General features: G+C 42.2%; 2 protein-coding genes across 7 annotated transcripts in view; both read left to right on the top strand.

Annotated features, from left to right (window-relative positions):
• LOC120453496 (alpha-2Db adrenergic receptor) overlaps window positions 1-7547 on the top strand; it is a 50424-nt gene extending 42877 nt beyond the window's left edge. The window contains exons 3-4 of one of the 2 annotated variants that reach the window (XM_039638235.2): window positions 1538-2134; window positions 2222-7547. In XM_039638235.2, the coding sequence (XP_039494169.1) occupies window positions 1538-2134; window positions 2222-2668 (1044 nt within the window). In that variant the 3' untranslated portion in view covers window positions 2669-7547. Of the gene's footprint in view, window positions 1-1537 lie in introns of both variants that reach the window. The other variant, XM_039638233.2, reaches the window with a different exon arrangement.
• A 6581-nt stretch (window positions 7548-14128) lies between these two features.
• Window positions 14129-20700, top strand: part of LOC120453497 (sodium-coupled monocarboxylate transporter 1) — a 35527-nt gene continuing 28955 nt past the window's right edge. For 2 of the 5 annotated variants that reach the window (XM_039638236.2, XM_039638239.2), the window contains exons 1-2: window positions 14129-14276; window positions 16885-16960. The gene's annotated coding sequence lies outside the window, so the exon portion shown is untranslated. Of the gene's footprint in view, window positions 14277-15678; window positions 15855-15914; window positions 16009-16884; window positions 16961-20700 lie in introns of those variants that run through there. The other 3 variants (XM_039638238.2, XM_039638240.2, XM_039638237.2) reach the window with 3 other exon arrangements.

Raw genomic sequence — 20700 nt, 5'->3', positions numbered from 1 at the left:
ATGCGCAATGCACACTGGCAGAAAAAATGGGTGTGAGGTGAAATACATTTGCCATTTGCCATTTGTCAGAGGCAATAGCAGCGACACTTCTCGACCATTTTGTGCAAACAAATGCAAGAGCAGCGGCCCACACGAGCGATTAACAAACAGGAAAGGGGCTGAATTTTCCGGGGCGATGGGGGGATGAATGGAAAAACAAGCACAGACAGCGGCAGCAGAGGAAAAACAGAAATCAGGGAGAACAGAGGGAGATTCCCGCACATATGCTGACAACGCGATTTGCCTCGAGCATTCTGTCCACACCCAGTACAGGGATACGATCATTGGACACGGGCAACTATGTGGGAAATGAAGTTCAGATTACAAAGAAACATTTTAATAAGCTTAATTTAAATGTGCATAATTCAGATACACTAAATCCTTACTATTACAAAAATAAAAGCAGTTTAAGATGAATATTTAAATATTCGTTTTTTTGTAATTTTACGTTTATTTCATATTTAAGTATTGTTAAACCATGTAAAACACATTTTTTAATACTATTATTATACTAAATGTTAAAAAATGCACTTTACTGTAATCTAAAGTTTACTTCCCACGGATGCTATAAATAACGGATATAAATAAATAATAATTGTATTAAAGTTAAACCAGGATGGCACTTGCAATTTTATTATAGTAACTATTTATTAACCGATAGATTATTCTGCTTTAAATTCAAGGGTATCCGCACTGTCGGTCCTCGACCCCCTCCCATTTAATTTTTATTTTCGTTGGGGCGCCCCTCGTCTCTGTTAATTGCCCCGGGTAATTGTTGCTGCCTTTCGAGCATTGAATATGCACATCCCCTTCACCCCCTCACCCCACCCTCTTCCTTTGGTCCACGTCACCGCATCCCCATCCCCATCACCATCACCATCCCCATCCCAATCACCTTCCCCATAGCTATCCCCATCCAAAAGCAACAGCCCTCGCTCCATGTTTGTGTAATCCGCGCGCTCGGACGCGTTTCCCGGCCGCCTGTTGGCTTAAACAGGATTTTCGAAATGGAAAACTTCTGTAGCAAGTGTTGGGCCATCTGTCCCTGTTCTCGACTCGACTGCCGCTGCACTTGTGCGGATCTGCAACCTAATTTGCAATGCCCGAGCACGTGAGACTGTTAATCGCACAGAACCACTTTGAGAACTGTGACCCGTGCCAGCAGCATCAGCAGCGAACTAAAAATATTTTGCCAGCACTTTATGATCTCTAAATCAATATAGCGTAGGCAGCCGGAAAGCCAGACTACAGATATTTGAATGCACTACTTTGCCTCATATTGTTTGACAGCTACTTTAAGTTGTAAAAATTTTACAATGAATGCCTAATTAGTTGTAGCCATTTTATGATGATTATGCTTAGAAAACAGCTCGTAGCATTTAACAGCAGAATACACTATCCATTTTATTGCAGTAGACAGTAAGACTTTGTCCCCAAATATTTCTGTGGCACCTGGTGACCTTGTTGCGTACTAATGTTGCTCTTCCATTTGCTGCAGGTAACGAGCTTCACCACCGCCAAGAAAGGAACAATACCGATGCCCTCCTCGAGCGGCGTGTCCGCTTTGCAGCTGCACCAGCAGCGCCAAATAGCCACCATCGAGACACCACCGAACAGCGCCAGCCTTCCGATGCAGATACCCACGGTGACCATGGACCTGGCCTCCGACATATCCACCTCGGAGGCGGGGGAACTGGAGGCGGTGGCCGCCCAAACGGTGCTTGCCTATGCAAATCCCAATGGGGCTGGCACGAATTCGGTCACCGTGGTGAGCAGCGGGAACGGGGCCACCGGGGCGTCCGGTGTTCCGCCCACCTCACCGAAGGAGACGCTCCAGGTCAGCACGATAGCCACCGGTCGGGTGGGTCTAAATGTGCCCGTGCCGCCGTCCATGGGCAGCAACAACTCCGTTAATGCGCTGAACAACAACAACGGCACCGTGGCCATGGATGGAGGCGCCCCCTCCGCCGGCGGGGGAAATGGGAGTGCGGGAGCAACGCCTGGTGGACTGCAGCAAGCGGGCGGTAATGAGCTGCGCGTCTCTCCGGTCGCTGGACGGTGTCGAGCCCTATCCGTGGGCGTGGACACGGACATGGTGAGTGAATTCGATCCATCCAGCAGCGATTCGGGCGTGGTCAGTCGCTGTGCCGTGGTCAAGCCGCTCAAGTTTCGCCTTTGCCAGCCGATCTTCGGGCGCAAGTCGAGTAACCAGCAGCGGCGCAACGAGGCCAAGTCGGCGGCCAAGAACCAACAGCCCAGTGCAGCGGCCAGCAAAAATCAGCAGCAACAGCAGCAGCAGCAGGTGGTGAAGGCGGAACTGGAGCCTGCAATACCGAAGACACCGAAGCCCAGGGATCCGGAGAAGGAGAAGCGTCGGATTGCGCGGAAGAAAGAGAAGCGGGCCACCCTAATCCTGGGCCTGATCATGGGCAGCTTCATCGCCTGCTGGCTGCCATTCTTCTTCCTGTACATCCTGGTGCCGGCATGTAGCAGCCATTGCAACATACCGGAATCGGCGTTCGCCGTCGCCTTCTGGCTGGGCTACATGAACTCGGCGCTCAATCCGGCCATCTACACCATCTTCAACAAGGACTTCCGACGCGCCTTCCGGCGCATCCTGTTCAAGTGATGTTTGGCCTATGTGTGCTGTTACAGGTGCGTTTACGCCAGCATCGAGAAGGCAACCGAACGTGCCATGGGCAGCACACCAATGGGCTATGGTCATGGCATGTATCAGCACTACAGGCGTTAGATTTGCTTCGTTTTGGCAGTGCCATAGGTCCCTAGAAACAGATCCCATTCTCAATCCCATTCCCCTTCCCCCTCCCAGAACTGCAAGGCTATCGACATTCGATGTTACCGATATATGCACATATCCATTATTTGCCTAACGCCTGAAGTCATTACTGTTTAAATTGTTTTCTGTAAAACAAAAACATTCTATGTTGCCAACTAGTCCTTAAACTGTTAATGCTTCGTATTATTTCAAAAGCACGTAAAACAATCATTTGAAAAGAGAAATATATTAAAATATGCTAGTTGTTACAGCTTTCGATAATATCGTCTAACCGAATAATCCAAAGCTTTGCAGTTCTATCAGCTCCCATATGCTAAGACCTTCCCAATCTTTCTTTGAATTTTGTGTTTGAATAAAAAAAAGTAACGAACATTGTAGCTCATTTCAAAAGCAATGAACGGCTGTGAATTTGATGGAATCTCTCAATTTCAATTTACGCATTTTGGTTTCGTTTCGTTTCGTTTGGTTTCTCGAGCACCCTTGAACCCAGAGACCCCAATCCCGGTAGCCCATGAACACCTAGAACCCCCATAGCACCCATAACCCCCAGAACTACCAGACCAACCGAACGAACTCACCACAGCCCACACACTTTTCACACTCGACGAGCTCATAGAAATGCATGAGCTGAGCAAACAAGAATTTGAGCTGGGCAAACATCTATTATGCTCCCTGAATGGATGTGTCCGCCAGCGACGTCTATGGCCATTCAACTTGAAATAATTTCGCAAATTTCCATTTGAGGCTGCATTGCCAATGCGAAATATCAGTGCAGACTGCAAATGTTTCGAAAGTCGGGCTCAGGTAGTCCTAAAACCCCAAAGGGGAGCCCGATCCCCATTGTTGCACGCTGGCAATCAAAATGGAGGTCAACAAGTTTGTTTGTTGAAGTCGAGCGAGGGCAACAAATTAATTTAATTCCTTTTTAATATTTTGGCAACCGCTTATCCGCCGCTTCGATGACGAAAATCTCGGAGTCAGGCTGCATTTGGCCGGGTGCCAAATCAATAATTCCTGGCGCACACAAATGTAACTAAAATCCAGCACAACGGCCGCACAATTTGGTGTAACAAAGTGAGCACACACACACAGCATTGAAAATAGAAACAAAAACTGAACCAGCGACAGATTCCACAAGGCAGTCGCAGTTTTATTCATTCACTCAAAGATGTTTCACTCAGCGACACACAAAGTGGGAGCCTGAAAAAATAAACCAAATGTGTGGCAACCAATGCCTAATGGGCACAGACAGATGCAAATGCAAATGGTTGGCTTCTGCACTAAAAAAAACAAGTATTTTTTCTCTTATTCTTTTCATTTCGATGTTGAATCAAAATAATTATAACTTTTTTACTTTCTATTGTTTAAATTACCGCTTACTAAGTAAATATCAGTACCTCATAAAAGGAATGTGGCACTTGCGCAGAGCCATCATACTGACTTGCCAAGGTAGTAGAGAAACTAGGACTTTGAACATTTTCTTTCTGTGTACGCATTCCATTGCGCCATTTTCTCCACCATTTCCCACTTTAGTTTTTGGCTATGCATCAGCAAATGCATGCGCCCGGCCGAGTGGAATAGACACCCCGTCACCCAGTCAGTCAGTCTTCCAGTCATTCAGTCAGTCCGTCATTCAATCATTCAAGCATTCAGTCAGTCTAACGGACAGACAGTCGACAGTCGTCACTGGAACGCTACAATGACACCGAGTTAGACGGGAAGATGGTGACAGAGGAGCTTCCAGAATGGGGGGCAGACCGACAGACTCTGCTTTTGGCATGTGGCCCAGAATTGCTCTCCATTTTGTTTGGCTGGTTGGGCTTGTTTTGCTGGGCAAAGCCGAAAAAAGGCAAGGAAATGCCGTATATAGTATGTGGTACGGCCGAAAGAATACACACAAAAACACGGAGGAGCGCAAGGCCGGCAGTCTATGCATGAATTTTACGTACAATTTATTTCACTTCCGGTGTGTCGTCCTGCCCCTCACCTTTCTTGACACATTGTGGCAAGATGCAACAATACCTGCGAGCCACTTGCACCCATTATCAGCTAGATTGTAATCCGCATAGAGCAAACTTCTCTCTCCAATAAACCATCTGAAATCTGTGCTGCCCAAAAATTTATGACAGCTCCTAGCAGCGCTCGAACTTTCAACACATGTCGGCATAGTCGAAGATTGTTTTGATTTATAGCTCTGGGCAATAGCCTAAATGGTTGCGGTTGCCGAAGACCTCTTAAAATTGTTTAAGAACGCATAAATAATGCGACCGAAATCGGCAATGAATGCTTCTGTGTTTCATTGAACAAGTGTTTCATTTGAATAAATGGAAAATGGAAATCGACTAGAGAACTTTGATGGTGTTGAAAGACAAACAGCAAAGGCCTTTGGTGCCTGCATTTTTTATGGATCACACAGCATCCGGCTGCACGTTTTGGCATTGTCAGCAATGTGTGTACAACAACTGCACTCAAATGACAATTTGAACAACGACGACAACAACATAAATGGCAGGACGAAAAAAAGGACCGTCGTGCATAAAGCGAAATCGAAAACAATTGAAATCGACAGCAAGGGAAAACCGTGATGGGGGTGGTGCAAGAAGTATGGTGCAGCGAGGGTGGTACAGCAGGTGGTGCAGAAGGTACATTAAAATGCGCGACTACACGGAGAAAATCCTAAAGAACATAACGACTTTGTAGTAAAGGTATCCAAAAAATGTATACAATACCCAGCTTTCAATCTATAACCTACCCATCAGTTCAGATTCTCCTCAAACTGCTAGAGACATTGGCTTAGCTAAAGCTATAATCATTTTGCTTTTATTTCTAGCGACATTCGTACCCATCCAGTGGGTAGATTTTCCAAAGAAAGAGTATCCAAAAGGTTTTGTTATATCTCCGCGTTGTTCTCAGTGTAAGCGCTCATACATCCTATACATACGCAGCACTTAACTGCACTTAGGTGCGACAGCCAGATGAGTGTCGAACGGCATTCCACGGATGGCATTGTTTTGCCAGGCACACTGAAAGTCATTTTCACTTAAAGCGTAAAAAGCTGGCAGGCATTTTGGACCACCCTGCGTATACGCAACGCCATCCATTGTTTCCCCTTTTTTGGGAAAACCGCTTACGCCCGCTTTACTAACGACTGAGGAGCATTACTAAAATTGCAATTAACGTCACAATTAGCTAACACCATAAATTAAATGCTCAACTACAATTGAAAGAATGTAACACAACAAAGTAGCCAATACAAGAAGAAAAAAAAAACAAACAAGGAGCCCAGAAAAAATGGGATGAAAAACATTTTGAATTATTCAGAGCTATTTAAATTAATTTCCGTAATTGAATTATGAGATTCGGAATGCTAATTTGTTGCTTTGTTTGCCTTAATTGTTTTCAGTCAACATGGGAGTGGTCCCAAAGCGAGTAAATAACAAAATTAAGCGTTAAACATTTACAATAATGACATAAAAACATTTTAGATTACTGTAGTCTTCTTGTCTCTTATTTGCACATTTTTTGTGTTGTAAATTTTAATTCCGAACGCCAGAGGCCGCAAACTCGCTCATGAAATTTAATTATTTATTACGCGTAATATAGAATTTGCATTTCTGTCAACATCTATTTCGGCGCCGGGCATTATATGCCATAAGCCAATTTAATGGCTGATTAACTTGGCAAATTGCAGAGGTATTTATAGAAAATCGGATTGACAGGGAAACTCACTTTCAATGCATTTTTGTTTGCGGTTACGTCATTTTCAAACTATTTCGCCACTGTTGGTAAATATTTGGCTGAATTTTTTCTGCTAATTACTATCGCTCATGCAGACAAAAGTTTATTTATGCGTTACTATTGCCCAGACGCGCCACTCAGAATCAGAAGTTTTTTCAAAGCGGGCAAATAAATTACACTATAAAAAAGTGAATAAAAGCATCAAAGCCATCAATAAAACGGCGTTCATTCTCGTTTACGACTCGCCCACACGATAAGTGCACACATGAAAAGTGCACACAGAGAACTGCATTGTTGCCGGAATCGCATGAACGCATTTGTGGCACCGGAATTTTTGGAGGATCTGGGATCGGGGATCTGGTCTACGATATGGTCGTATATACTTTTGGGGCAATTATCATGGCTGTTAAGCGGCTGGAGCATGAATCATGGAAATGACGCTCGCTGGCCTGCATATTAATTAGTGGAGTATAAAGGCCATAAATGTAAAACTCATAACGACAAATGTTTGGACCATAGATATGCACTTAGGTATTTATGCGCACTGACAGCATGAATATTTATGAGCCAGTGACGACGACGACGGCGGACATTAAAATGCGCCCCCCGTTGATTAATTGGAAAAGTTAAGTCGGTTGTGCTGGTTCGCTTCGGTTCGGTTCGGTTTAACGGGTCGTATGCTTGATGCTTTTTACTTTTCCCTTTTGCAGGTCTAATAATGCCGCCCAAAACTAAGCAAATCCAATGCCTGTTTTCAGGTTTAAAGACGAGAAGGCAAAGGAATTCATATGTTTGCCATTAAGATAAGCCATGCGACCATGTTAGTTAAAGTTTTGGCTTGTCTTTCAAAACCAAAAAAATACAATGACTGAAATGTTAAATGAAATTATTTCATTGCAAAAACCAAACAAATCGCAAGTAACTTAAACGTATTTCAATATTTAAACTTACACTTTTTGCTAATTGTAAACTAGACAGAAATATTTATATACATATAAATATTAATTACAAACAGATATATATATATATATATTAAAGTTGAATTTTGAAATTAGATAAACGCAACCGGCGGGTATTCGAATAGTTCAGATATATTTAGCATAATTTATAGTTGCCGATAAATGAACACGTTTACTCATTTAATTGTATTGTACGGCATATGCATAGCAAAATTTTAACTCATATTCTCATACGTGTCTGTTCCACTAGTTGTGTGTAGATCAAATATGAGCAACATAAAATACCACCAGATTACGATACAACAAACTAAAACGATACTTCATGGAACCGAAAACACGTGTACAACAATCTGTGAGTATGCAAATGTATATCAAATCAAGCGGTTAAAAATCAAATTTCGCAAACTGACGAAATGAATGAAATAAATTAAAACTACCTACATTTTAAGCGGAAGTCTTCCACTACAATTACGCTCTACCCACGTGCATTCTATTTGTATTTGTTCCCTCGTTTTACCGACTTCAACTTCTGTTTCCGGGCAGACTATGTAACTAAATGTGTGTATATCGAATAGGTGTATGTATTTGAAAAGGTTTCTTCCCCAAACAAAAACATAGAAAAAACTAAGCAACATCCGAAACATGAAACTAGAAAAAATCCAAATGATGTGTAAAGCAAATGGAAGGCATAAGCCATAAATTTACATTAATAGAAGATGCTGCACAAATTTGCATGTTAGTTTCGCTAGCCATGTAAGTTACGATTAATAAACTGTAGTTAACAAAGGGTAAAATACACAAAAATGTGCTATGAGTAAGTAGAAACTATGTTTAGAACCAGACATGGTCGTTGTCGCTTTTATTTTCATCTGTTAAATAGGAGCGAGTTCTCGTTTCGTTATTTATACATTTTTGTAGGTCCACATAGCTAACAACGAAGTAACATGGTGCTATGAGCTACGATTCTCCCCGGTTCATCGTGCATCTCATCTCGTATCCACTCAGGGTGGTCAAAACGTTAAAATCTGAGCCCCTTTTAACGTCTTGGTTGGATGTAGAGCATCACCACAAAAATCGAAAGCCTAAAAAGCATTATACACCATTCACACCTATCACACTCACACTCGCCCACAAGAGAGAACTCAAATCAAAATTGGAAGATAGTTAAGGGAATTTAGAGCATTTCAAACCTAATTAGCTGCTAAGCATTGTAAATAACTATTACTTATGCCGTGTTATAGTTCATACATACTAAATATAATACGATTACTATAATGAAATGTAAATTGAGCAACACAGAATTGCAAATTGAAGCCACCAAAGAATTGAATTTTTGCATGTAAGTCGAACAAGTAAACTAAAAAGTATTTAATTAAAACAAAGCTAAGACTATGTGTAGACAGAGTAAAAACCAAACACCCGAGACCCCTTTCTTACCCCCAAAATAACAAGCAGCAACCATAGTCGAAAACTTTTAGCATTTAGGCAATCATATATCATAGTTCAACTTAACTAAAGAAATGGCAATTCCCCTCAAAAACTACGTGTAAATTTTCTGAGAATAGCCAAAACTACAAAACACCAAGAACTAAGACGCATTTAAAACTTTAAGTTTCGTTGTTTTTCTACCACCACACCAGTTGAGTTTAAGCAAACGTAACATTTACCCATTGTATGGGGCACGTTGTTTTCCTAAGATCTTGTAGCCTAAGTGAAACTTATAATATAGAGCATACGATACATGATAACTACGAGAACTAAATTAAAACTATTAGCTAAGCGAATACATATGTCCAGTAGAAAGGACAATAAAGATTTAATTGAAATTATACAGTACGATTACAATTACCACTAAACGGCCGACGAGGAATAACTCTAGAGGCTGCAACTCGAACTCATCAAAACCAAGCTAAAGCTAACAAACAAAATACAAAAAAGAAACCTTTTAAAACTTACTCTCGTTAAGCGAATCAGAGAAACACTGCGGAAAGGCAGAAATCATAAATGAATAATAAAACCGAAAGTATTCTTAAATTCTTTAAATGCATTTGTCGAATTATTCGTTGTCACCGTGCACTCTGCATGGCGACAAATACTTGGAATCTCAATGGCAAATGGAAAGCGAAAGTCACATCGCAACGAAGGGCTGCGTCGCGAATGCAATGAGTGAAAACGCCAATAAATTCTACAAAGTTTACTTTGGGCGTTTTATATGGCATCTTAATTTCCTGTATGCGCAGACGCCGCCACGAAAAAGGACCGGCATTTCGGCTTCTCAGCTTATTGATTTTCTCCAGCAGCCTTGACTTTGCCGAGCTGTCAAAGTCAGTCATTAAAAATGCAGTCTAACAAAGGGCAAATATAGCCCACTTCTGGGGGAAGAGTTAAATGGTAAGTATATTAAGAATGCACGGCATACCTTTGGGTGTAAGTACAATTTTAGACCATTACTTTATGGGTAGAAAACAATCAACTTGCTGCGGTGAATTAAGGTGTAAAACTATTAAATATATATGGCGGACCATTGAAGAACTATTTGATGTAGCTACAGGTTCGTCATATACCTCATAGTTAGCAAATGCATCCTCAAAGAATTTATGTAAACCTCTTTTCAAGTATCTTTCAGGTGGTAAACAGTCAGTAGTGAGTAGTACTATACTAAAGTAACTTTGGAATTTCTCCTTAAAATATATAAAAGTATACATACATTTTATACATTCTATTTCAGTATGTTACAGGCATGCCTCTGCTTCAAAAATAAAAAAGTAAAATACTATAAATAAACAAATTAATATTAGACAGCTTTGAATTGATCACAAATCAGCAACAAATCATTAGGTTTAAACTATAAAGCCGTAACTCAAAGTTCTTATTAACTAAGAACTAACTAAAGAAATTAGCACGTTTTTAGCCTGAATCACACATCTATTTGCTGTTTAATGCATTCGCAGAAAGTACAAAATTGATACCTGTGCGTCCAAAGTTTAACTGGCTAAGTGGAAACCCCGAACCGGACACAATTATCACACTTTGTTGACTCAATCCCGGGGAGATTCATTAACAGTGTGTACTTTATACTCTTTAAAGAGAGCGAGAAAGGCAGAACTAAACAGGTTCCTGTGTGATCAATTGTTGTGCGAGCGCAATTACATAATTAGCGCCAAATGCGAGCTCTTAGCGCCGCGGAGCCGCAACAGTCTCATTAATCAGAAACCCGCCAGCAGCATGCAAAGTTTGTCAAGCCAGTTTGTTTGCCCAGTTCGTCTCCCAGTCAGCCAGGTGCTAATTACACACGTGACGCCGGTCTGCGAGAGGCAAAAAGTGGGCTACCTATCTATCTATGTACCTATGTACAACTTTCGTGCAACAAAAAAGCAGAAAACCAAAACAAATACAACCGAAAACACTCACACACATAGAGCCTGCGGGCTGAGTCCAAATGCCACACTCACACCCACAGCAACAGCCAAAGCACTAATTGTTTCAGTTGTTGCTCCCAAAACTCGTGCAGCGTTTATCAACCGGGTCAGAAGTCGCTGGCAACATCATTTTGCAGCGGCATTTGAAAAAATTAAAAGCACCCGCGAATAATTGTCACGGAACAGAAACGGAAACAAGAAACTACACAAACCCAGCCAGCTCCTTTCCTATGGCACAATATAGAGATGGCTACATGAGTTGTGCAAGTTTTAATTAGTTAATTTAACGCCTGGCACCAACAGGAGTCCCGTTGCACGCGGCGTATGAGTAATGAGCGCTCTGGCTCAGTCGGCCATCTACTCGCATGTTTACGTACAGAGCAATTAAATGCGTTCAAAGAGAACTTAAATGAACTTAGAGTATCTAAACCAATTTCAGTCGTAAACATAATTCTACATTTTAACCTATTTTTTAAGCACTGTTTTTAAGTTCAATATAGTAATCAATATATGGTTGGGAAATGATTGATCAAAAAACTTGGAAATATCAAGCAGTTGGTATGCAAAGTCAATTTTTGCTCAAATTAAACCCTTGAAAAATTAAATTAATCGACGACATCTGTTTTATTCGCATTTAAGTGCCTTCAAATCCAAGAGCTCATTGCGCAATCAAAATAAGATCAGAATAAATGGGAGAAGGACGGATTCGTATTCAATACATAACATATATAGATATATGGTAAATCTAAACAAAAAATATAACTAAAACATAATTTCTTTCAGTGCGCAGGATATGAAAGCCAGCTACCCTTAATGTGTATTTCTTGAAGCTGTCAACATTTTGCCAACGCTTGAACTTTCGAAACAAGCCGAGCAAAACGGTTGCTGGTAAGGATGGATACGAGGGCGGGGGAGTGGCAGATGGGGGAGGGGAAGTCGGGGCGCAGGAGCAGGGATGGGACTTTTGCGGTTGGCTGTGCTAAGTAATTTCCCCTTGCGGATGCAACTAATTACTAAACATTTCGCATAAAATTCGCAACTTGACAGCCTCTAACTGCATGGCTAAAGACACGCGCTTACACCCACACCCACACCCACATCCACACCAACAGGACATCAACTTGTACATGTCTATGTGGTGAGTGGTCCTATGTGGGCGGTGTTATGGTGGTGGTGCGAAGCGGTGCTATGTGGGCGGCACAAGGATGGGAGGCGGTGGCATGTTATCAACGAATCTAACATGCGGTTTGCGCTAATTCACTGGCACAACCAAGCCAACCGCCAAACAGACGACCACCGCCCTGCTTAGCGGTCATAAAGTAAACGCTATTCCCAGTTAGAAAGGATGAGCTGGAGGAGGTGGGTGGGTGACAGCGCTTCCGCTCGAGATGATTAGCCGTGCTATCCACACCCACACCCACACCCACACACAATCACTAACTGACAGTCTACTGCCGAGTGGAGTAGAAATTCAGGCCCAGGCCGAGAAAAATAATCGTAAAATAGCTGAAATTATTTAACACTGTTTCGCATTTAATGCAAAAACTTTTCTTTGGCTGCATAGAAATTGTTGCCGGAAGTTGCCCACAAAGTTGCAAAGTCGGCAACATGCAACTGGCCGCACATAGCAACAGCATGAGCGACAAACGAAGCGATTAATAGTGGGTACACTGGCAAGAAAGTTTGGCGTAGGTTCAGCAAACCCTCTTGGAAAGCATATTATATTATTCAAGGGTATTAATGCATATTGAGACTTTTTACTTAGATTCCTTTTTGAATACACTTCAAATAAGTTGGCCCGCTTTTCTGTGACAGAGATACAGATTTTCTCAGTGCATGCATGGCACTTGCTCCTTGAACCTGCCGCCGAAATAAAGCATTTATTAGTGTTGCAATGCAGGGCAAAACATGTGTAGTTGGGAAGTACAATCAACGCGTTGTTAAACGTATAATTAACGGCTCGACTATGGGATATGAGTCGCTTCTGCTTCGGGCCAGTAGAAAAGGAAATACCCCCACCTCAAGGGCCAGAAAAGCCCTTCAGCACGCCACTCCCCCCTTCAGCCATCCAATGTAATTGGGCAAAGAGCAGTGTCGACAATTGTTGTTTGCTTATCTACGTTTTAGCGTTGCATGTGTTAATTATATCGCGTTACGTTGCCATGTTTGCACTGGCATTTCGAATATGTATTTCCATTTTGCTGCCAGCCGAACGAGGCAAATGCACTCTGTCTGCACCGCGTGGAGTAGAATCCGAATATCCATTTCTTTGGCCACTGGTCAGTGGATCGATTGGAGTTGAGGCTTATGGGCTGGGGGCTGTGGGCTAGAGTCAAAAAATATGGCTAAAACCGGCTCTGTGCCACCGCAGCCAGTGCGTAAACAAACCCACAATATTTGCCTGTGCGGCCAAGAGATGTTCGTTCATTTAAGTTGTATTGATACCCAGTAGTCGTAGTTAGTGCGGGTATATTGATTTCTTGCGAGCAGATGGTTTCTCTGAAACTTTAAAGCGAACTCCTGGTTTGGGTTAGTTAAAGATCTTAAAGCCTTTAAAGATACGGAAGAAATATGCTGAATTACTTTTGTAAAATAACTTAAACTACCTTTGTCCCATTTGAGAATGCAACAAGCTCATATATCAAAATCCGTTTAATTTAATTACGTTTGGCTTTTGTCAATGAACATATGTTATGCCTTCTTATTTAAATGTTCTATTCGTAGAAGACGTTAAAGCTAAGTTATAACTATTTAATGTGAAAAAAATGTCAAGCAAGTTATTCTTAAACCTCCCCACAAATATCCTCCCCAAGACATCTGTGAAGTGGAAAAGTGTGATCCCTAACACCTGGCCACCCGATTCGTGGGTAGTTCCCAGTCGCATCTCCCGCTTGAGTCATTCCTTCTTGACTCTTTCTGATATTGTGGAATGAATGCGATTGGGACTTTGGCTGCGAGATGCTGACGCCGGCGGAACGCTGGCGGTACGGCCAGCAGAGCAGCAGAGCAGCAGAGCAGCTGGCGGTACGCCCAGCAGAGCAGCAGTCGATGTGGTGCTGTGGTGCTGTGGAGCTGTGGGGCTGCGGTGCCGTCGGCGTCGACTGCGGCGTTTTACGAACCTTCCGCGACGACGAACAAGATCGAGCCAACGCTGAGGAGAAATAAATGCCGCCCAAGAGGCAGCCGCGCAGCTGGCGATGAAAACAAACCCGTCGTGGCGCTCGCAGACACAAGACGCAGTTCGCAGTTCCCAATCGATCCGTGCAGCACAGAAATCCACTTGAAAATCGTACCCGAAGCCGAGTTTTGAGTTTGTAAAAAAAAGTACGAAGAAAACGGAAGCCAACTACTCTCGCCGTCGAAAACGCAAATGAAATTATTATTATTTCCTTGTCATCTCGGCGTGCCACAAAAACACAATTTATTCACCCACCAAAAGCATTGCAATATAAATAGAGAGGGGGACAACAACGAGGTAGTAGAAAAGTGTTGGTGATAAACGGATAATTGATTGAACAAGTTCGGCATTATCAGAGGGACTTTGCTATCACGCGATCTGGCTGACCGAGAGTTCAATCGAAATCGTGGCATTTACATAACCCTTTCTGGGCTTTCGAGGGCCCTTGGCTCACTTGTGCGGACGTGACAGAAATTTTTGATAACGAAGGTCGACCATTAGACCATCGACACCATCAGCCACCCCCACCGAAATTTGATTGGGATGTGGAAAATTTTCGTATGGCTATGGTTTCGAAAAACTGCGCGACCGAACTGACAAAACTAAGCGGAAAATTTCAACAAACAAGCTAGAGGCAGCGAAAATGCCCCAAAGAAATTCAAAAGAAATTGAATTCCCAACCTGACAATGCTAATAAAACGGCTGATTTGGTGTGCTTTTTATGGCCTGCAGTTTTGGCCTGTAGATTTTGATAAATAAATTGTAAACGCCAAATATTTACGAACTTTTCACATGGTCGGGGCCATTAATTCTGGCCTGGACCCCTTGGCTCATTAGCAATGCAAACGAGCTACCAAAATATAATCTAAACGGTTTTCAGACGAGCTTTTCAAATATGCCACATAAAGCGCTAAATAGTCAGCTGCCAGGGGAACAGGTTCTCTCGAAAACGGCTCGCTCTGACTAATTGAAAACTGATTTGACCAGGGATATTTACAACAAAAATATTAATATTTGATTATGTAAATGCATCCGAAATCACCGAAAAGATCTGTCCACCTTATTCCGGTCCATTCGCTGGTGGCAAATAAATTAGTGTTCGTGCTCGTGTTTGTCCATACATCCACATCCAGCCACATAGCTGGCTCACCTGCGACTCTGTAAACTAAACTACAGACTACAAAGACCATATAAACGCCAATCTGGGAAATTAATAACCGATGACAATGGGCGGGCAGGCAGGGAGTGCGGGCCTTGAGCTTGAGCCCTACATATAGCCAGGTGCAATTACCTGGTCCCCCGTGTGCTGTGTCACAGTTTCCGCAAATTATATTAGTCGTAGTCGGCGTAGTCGCGCTCGTAGTCACTCGGCCGGCTTATCCCCCAATCACAATCACAAACACAATCGCAGCGGCATCACCGTTTTCATTTCATTTCATTTCATTTCACTTCATTTCCATTCCCGTACCATTTTCATTTCGAACGCCCGCCCGCCCGGCAGAAAGAGTGAAAATTAATTAGTGCTGTTATAAATAAAGCATAACCATTGGGCGGCCAAATCATTTGACATTCAGTCCCCCATCAGACGTGGGACAGACGAGACGACAAGTGCGCGAAAGAGTGACGAATGTTGGGCAAAAAATAAAAAGCCACCGAATAAGAGACAACTAAAGCTGAAGCTGAAAGCGGAAAGCAAAAAGCGTAAACCGGAATCAAAACAAAAAGTAAAAGATTTCAACAAAAAACATATTGTTTGGCGCCGGCTAAATAAAATCATTCCCTAGTCACGTGATTATGATTTCGCATCGTTTTCGAGCCCACCAAGCGCACCACACTATAAATATCTCTAGGTCCACGCAAAAGTAGTCTCAGCATCACGTGCGTTTTTGAACTAGCATTTGTGTTTGTATTTGTATTAAAAGAAAGTATTCCAATCATAAAATGGTGAAGTTGTATTTTTTAAAACGTATTCAACTAAAATATCCACAATCGAAATACGATTGCTAAATGAGCACTTTTCAAAAAATATGTGTCCAATGAGAGACAACGATTTTCCGTTTTTCGTCACCACAGTTTTTGTCTATTGGCCGACATAACAAAATCATCAGCTAGTCACGTGCCATGGTTTTGAACCCCACTCAAAGTATATCAATACCACGTGCGCTTTAGTGTATAATAATTTCCAAAAAGGCAATGTTTTCTTATCAGATTCAGTCTCAAATTCTTTAGCGACGAAGGAACATTAAAATCTGTTTTTAAAGTCTTCTAGAATTTCTTCTTTGTGCATCCTTTTAAGATTGCCTTGAAATGCACTTTCCTATGTCACTGTCATGTTTTTAGCTTTTGCAGTCATTGTTCCTTGTTCTGCACTCTTCCTTTGTTTATCGCTTAATGCACTTGGGATGATACAAAAACATAGGGTATAGAGAAAATCTGCGGGGGAATGATATGGCCGAGTGTCGCGTGTGGGGGCCATTGGCACAAAATTAAAATTCTATTGAAGAGAAACTGGGCAGATAGCCAGAAAAAAGAGTGGCAAAACAAAAAGATAATGAATGTATGTATGTATATGTACAATGATCAGCATACGAACGGATTTTAATGTTACAATGATTGCGGATATAAAACATTTTGTGGCGGTGAAACCCACGATTTATGCGTATTTTTGGCTTCGACAAATACAGTTAAACGTTTTTTTCTGTCGCGCTAATTAACAAATCAAACTGTTTTTTCTTTTTCGCTGACGTACCGAAGACGAAGACTCAACGAGACGCAACGGATTTTGCGCTAATTCAAATTGGTGACACCTTTTCTTCGCGATTGACTAAGGGTAAGTGTGAATTGATTTCCTTAGACGGGTTTCAATGAGAGCCCGTGAATCAGGAGAAAGAGTGATTCACTATGGCTATGTACACATAACTGGGGCAGTCTCCCATTGTGGATCCAACTATTTATCGGGCCTGGGAGTGGGTACTCGTGGGTGCTAAACATGCAAACCCCCTTTGGCAACACTTTTTGCGAACGCGACGCGCGTTTGTCATGCAATTTTAATCGCAATTGCATTTTTAATTTTCCTCTTCCACCTGACGGCGGCAGAAGAGTTCTCTATCCCTCTCATCCTTCGCAAGCTCGAAAAGAAAAATGCGCTCGGCAGCGGGTAAAAAGGGAAAATAAAAGCAAATAAATATTAAATGCAATACACTCAATACCCAGACAGGCGGACTGCACAGCCAGCACAGGCAGACAGACAACCGGCAGCGAGCTGGCAAGCAAACTGAGCTGACAGCGGGGAAAAAAGCAGGGATGAGCAGGGAGTAGCAGGGAGTAGCAGGGAGGAGCAAGAAGGAACAGGGAGCATCGTGGAGGATCAGGGCGGAGGAAGGACCAAGAAACGCCTGGCGGGCTACTAACACATTGGCATACAGGGAATGCGAGATGGGACAGGATGCGAGCTATGCGCTCCATTTGCATAAATCTACATTTTAACTATTTTTCCCCTTTTTCCGTACCCCCCCGCATTCCTGTCCATTTGCCTGCCCCACCGTACTCCTGCAAAAGTCGGTGTCTTTTTCTAAAAAAAAAAAGGCGAGGGGAGCAAGGCCGAAGGACTTGCGGACTAGGGTAACTTGATAAATATTCGCGCAATGCTGGGTGTGAAATATGCAACGATATTTCTTCTTGTGCAACTTATACCCATGCAAAAAGAACAACTGTCAACCGAGTTGCCGATTGCAATTGGAATCGAAATTGGTTTTATTTTTAGAGCTGCCCGCTGCTGGCGGCATCGATTGAAAGGCTCATATGTCAGAATTTGTGACAAACATGACTAATTAAGCATGAGCCCGCATCGGACAGATTGTCAAGCTGGTATTAACATTTATCTCCCATAATAAGGACACGCGAGATGACGTGCACTGGGAGGAATAGTTAGTTATAAAAGCGTATTTTCAAACACAACTTTTGAAAATCTAAAGGAAATTTAAATAGTCAAGTGTTCAAGCCATAATCTTTAAGAAAAGCTAATATATTTATAAACTTATAAGCTCAAAAACATAACTTAGGTTAATTGGACTATTAATCCATAAATCCATATAATATAAAATTGGTAATAGTGTTGCTGACACTTAATGTACGAGTATCTAATTTTTTGTCGAGTGTAGCCACGTCGATTTAATGTAACCGCATCGACCACAACCTGCGACCGCACCGCAAGCCAAATAATGAAGTCAAATCCTCACAGCACTCGTAGAGCATATTTCATGAATACTTTATCGAGACGACAGCATTGTTGATGGCGATTTAATGCCGATACTCGAGTTTTTTGTTGCTGTTGTTAATTTTGTATATTCCTGTTGACATGCGACATCAGAAGTCATGAATGAAAGGTTTTTTGCTGCTCATTCACCCGTCCCCCCTCGAATTATTCCGCTACTTTCCATGAAAACTTTTCTTACGACGAGTACAATAATTTTACAAAGTAGTCAATTATCATAACAACAAACAGCCCCTTTGCGTGTCAAGTGCACAAGGCGCGAGCTTCACATTGTTTATTCAGCCGACTTTAACAATTCGAAATTCACCTACTTGTCACATATTTATGCAACGTGCAACGTTTGTTTTTATATAGGTGGTATTTTTATACGTTGACACCTACTTACTTAATCAATGCAATCCTAAAATATCCTGAATGCAAATAAATTGGAGCAGTCCCGTAACTTGGGTGAATGAATATCCGCTTTAAGTGAAATCGAAATATTTCCAAAAAATGAAAAACTCGTTTAAGGAAAGCCACTAGCCCCACAAGTCACGGGTTATTTTACACATATGTATATCTGCTATCTGTGCAGCTTACAATTCTCCTTAGCAATCAGGCAATGGAAAAACAGCACATGACCACTATATCAACCACTCGGAAAACAAACCAAACCCGATTGCCAAACCACGTGACTGACTCGATACCAGTTGCTCCAAGACTACACGACTTCAAGACCCCAAGACTCTAAAGCTCGAAGACTCCAAGACTCCACGCAAATAATCTGCAAATTGATTTCCAGTCTGAAAATAGTTTTTCCAAGCGCGACGAAAATAACATTTTCCAGCGGCTCTGATTTGAATAGCAGTTCAGGCGAAGCATTTAAATACTTGGTTATCAGAAGTGCTTATTTCTTATTAAAAATACAGCAAATATGAAAATTTCTGTTGATTGACTAACGGCCTTAAATTCTTGACATTGACACCTCGCAAGTGGCCTGGTTGAACGAACTGTTTGCTTTTCTTAATTATTTGTCCATTGCCGGCCGTAAACAGTGTTAAGTACACAACAGCCAGAGATTTTGAGTCATGTGGAATACTGCAAGGTGTATTTGCCCGGATTATTAAATAATTGCAACTGCAGCGAAGGTGTCTGTCTGCCAAAAAGTCGTGGTAGCTTCTAGTACATGCGACTGATTAATTTGCATCACATGACGCAACGGCTATTTATACCCGTTACTCGTAGAGTAATAGGGTATACTAGATTCGTTGAAAAGTATGTAACAGGCAGAAGGAAGCGTTTCCGACCATATAAAGTATATATATTCTTGATCAGGATCAATAGCCGTCTGTCTGTCCGTATGAACGTCGAGATCTCAGGAACTACAAAAGCTAGAAAGTTGAGATTAAGCATACAGACTCCAGGGACGCAGACGCAGCGCAAGTTTATCGAATCATGCTGCCACGCCCACTCTAACGCCCACAAGCCGCACAAAACTGCCACGCCCACACTTTTGAATAATGTTTTAATATTTTTTCATTTTTGTATTGGTCTTTTAAATTTCTATCGATTTGTCAAAAAACTTTTTGCCACGCCCACTCTAACGCCCACAAACCGGCAAAAACTGTCAGTGTTGAAAACTCTCCTTTGCACTTCCACTAGCTAAGTAACGGGTATCAGATAGTCGGGGAACTCGACTATAGCGTTCTCTCTTGTTTTAAATTGATTTCGGCTAGCGCCAGTAAGGGGTGTCATAAAAACTGTATAAACAAGTTCCAAAAGAGCGAAACTCTCGACAGACGCTTGAATACTACAAATCTTTTGCTGATTTTTTGGCTAATCAATACAGATCGATGGCAGAACTTGTAGACATTTTACGAAAGTTGAACGACTGGCTGGGAGAGTTCGGTTACCTTTGGGCCAAATGATTGCAAATGACCCAAATTGGATTTAAGTCGATTAAAAACGAGCCCCAGCAGAACAGCATACTTATGCCCCGGCATGCAATCAGAAATCGAATCGCATTGCCATCGAACAAACAACCAGCGGAGCAACATTGAGGCGGGCCATGCATGTTGCAAGGAGCATTTATCAATGAAATTCAATAAAAATACATTTTGCATGCCAGTTCGTTGAACCGAAGGGCGCACAAAGGACGCCCTCGAACCAAATGCAACTTACCTGTTCTGTTCTTTTGGGTTCTGTTCCAATTCATTTGCCCGCCTGAAGAAGTCGGCAAGGAATCAGAGGCAACCACTCTCAAGATCCCACTTGCCCGTAACTTGACCTGCAGCAAGTTCTGCAGGCACTGCTCCCCG

The sequence above is a fragment of the Drosophila santomea genome, chromosome 3R, assembly GCF_016746245.2.
Source record: "Drosophila santomea strain STO CAGO 1482 chromosome 3R, Prin_Dsan_1.1, whole genome shotgun sequence".
Lineage (NCBI taxonomy): Eukaryota > Metazoa > Arthropoda > Insecta > Diptera > Drosophilidae > Drosophila > Drosophila santomea.
This window is presented reverse-complemented; position numbering and strand designations above follow the sequence as displayed.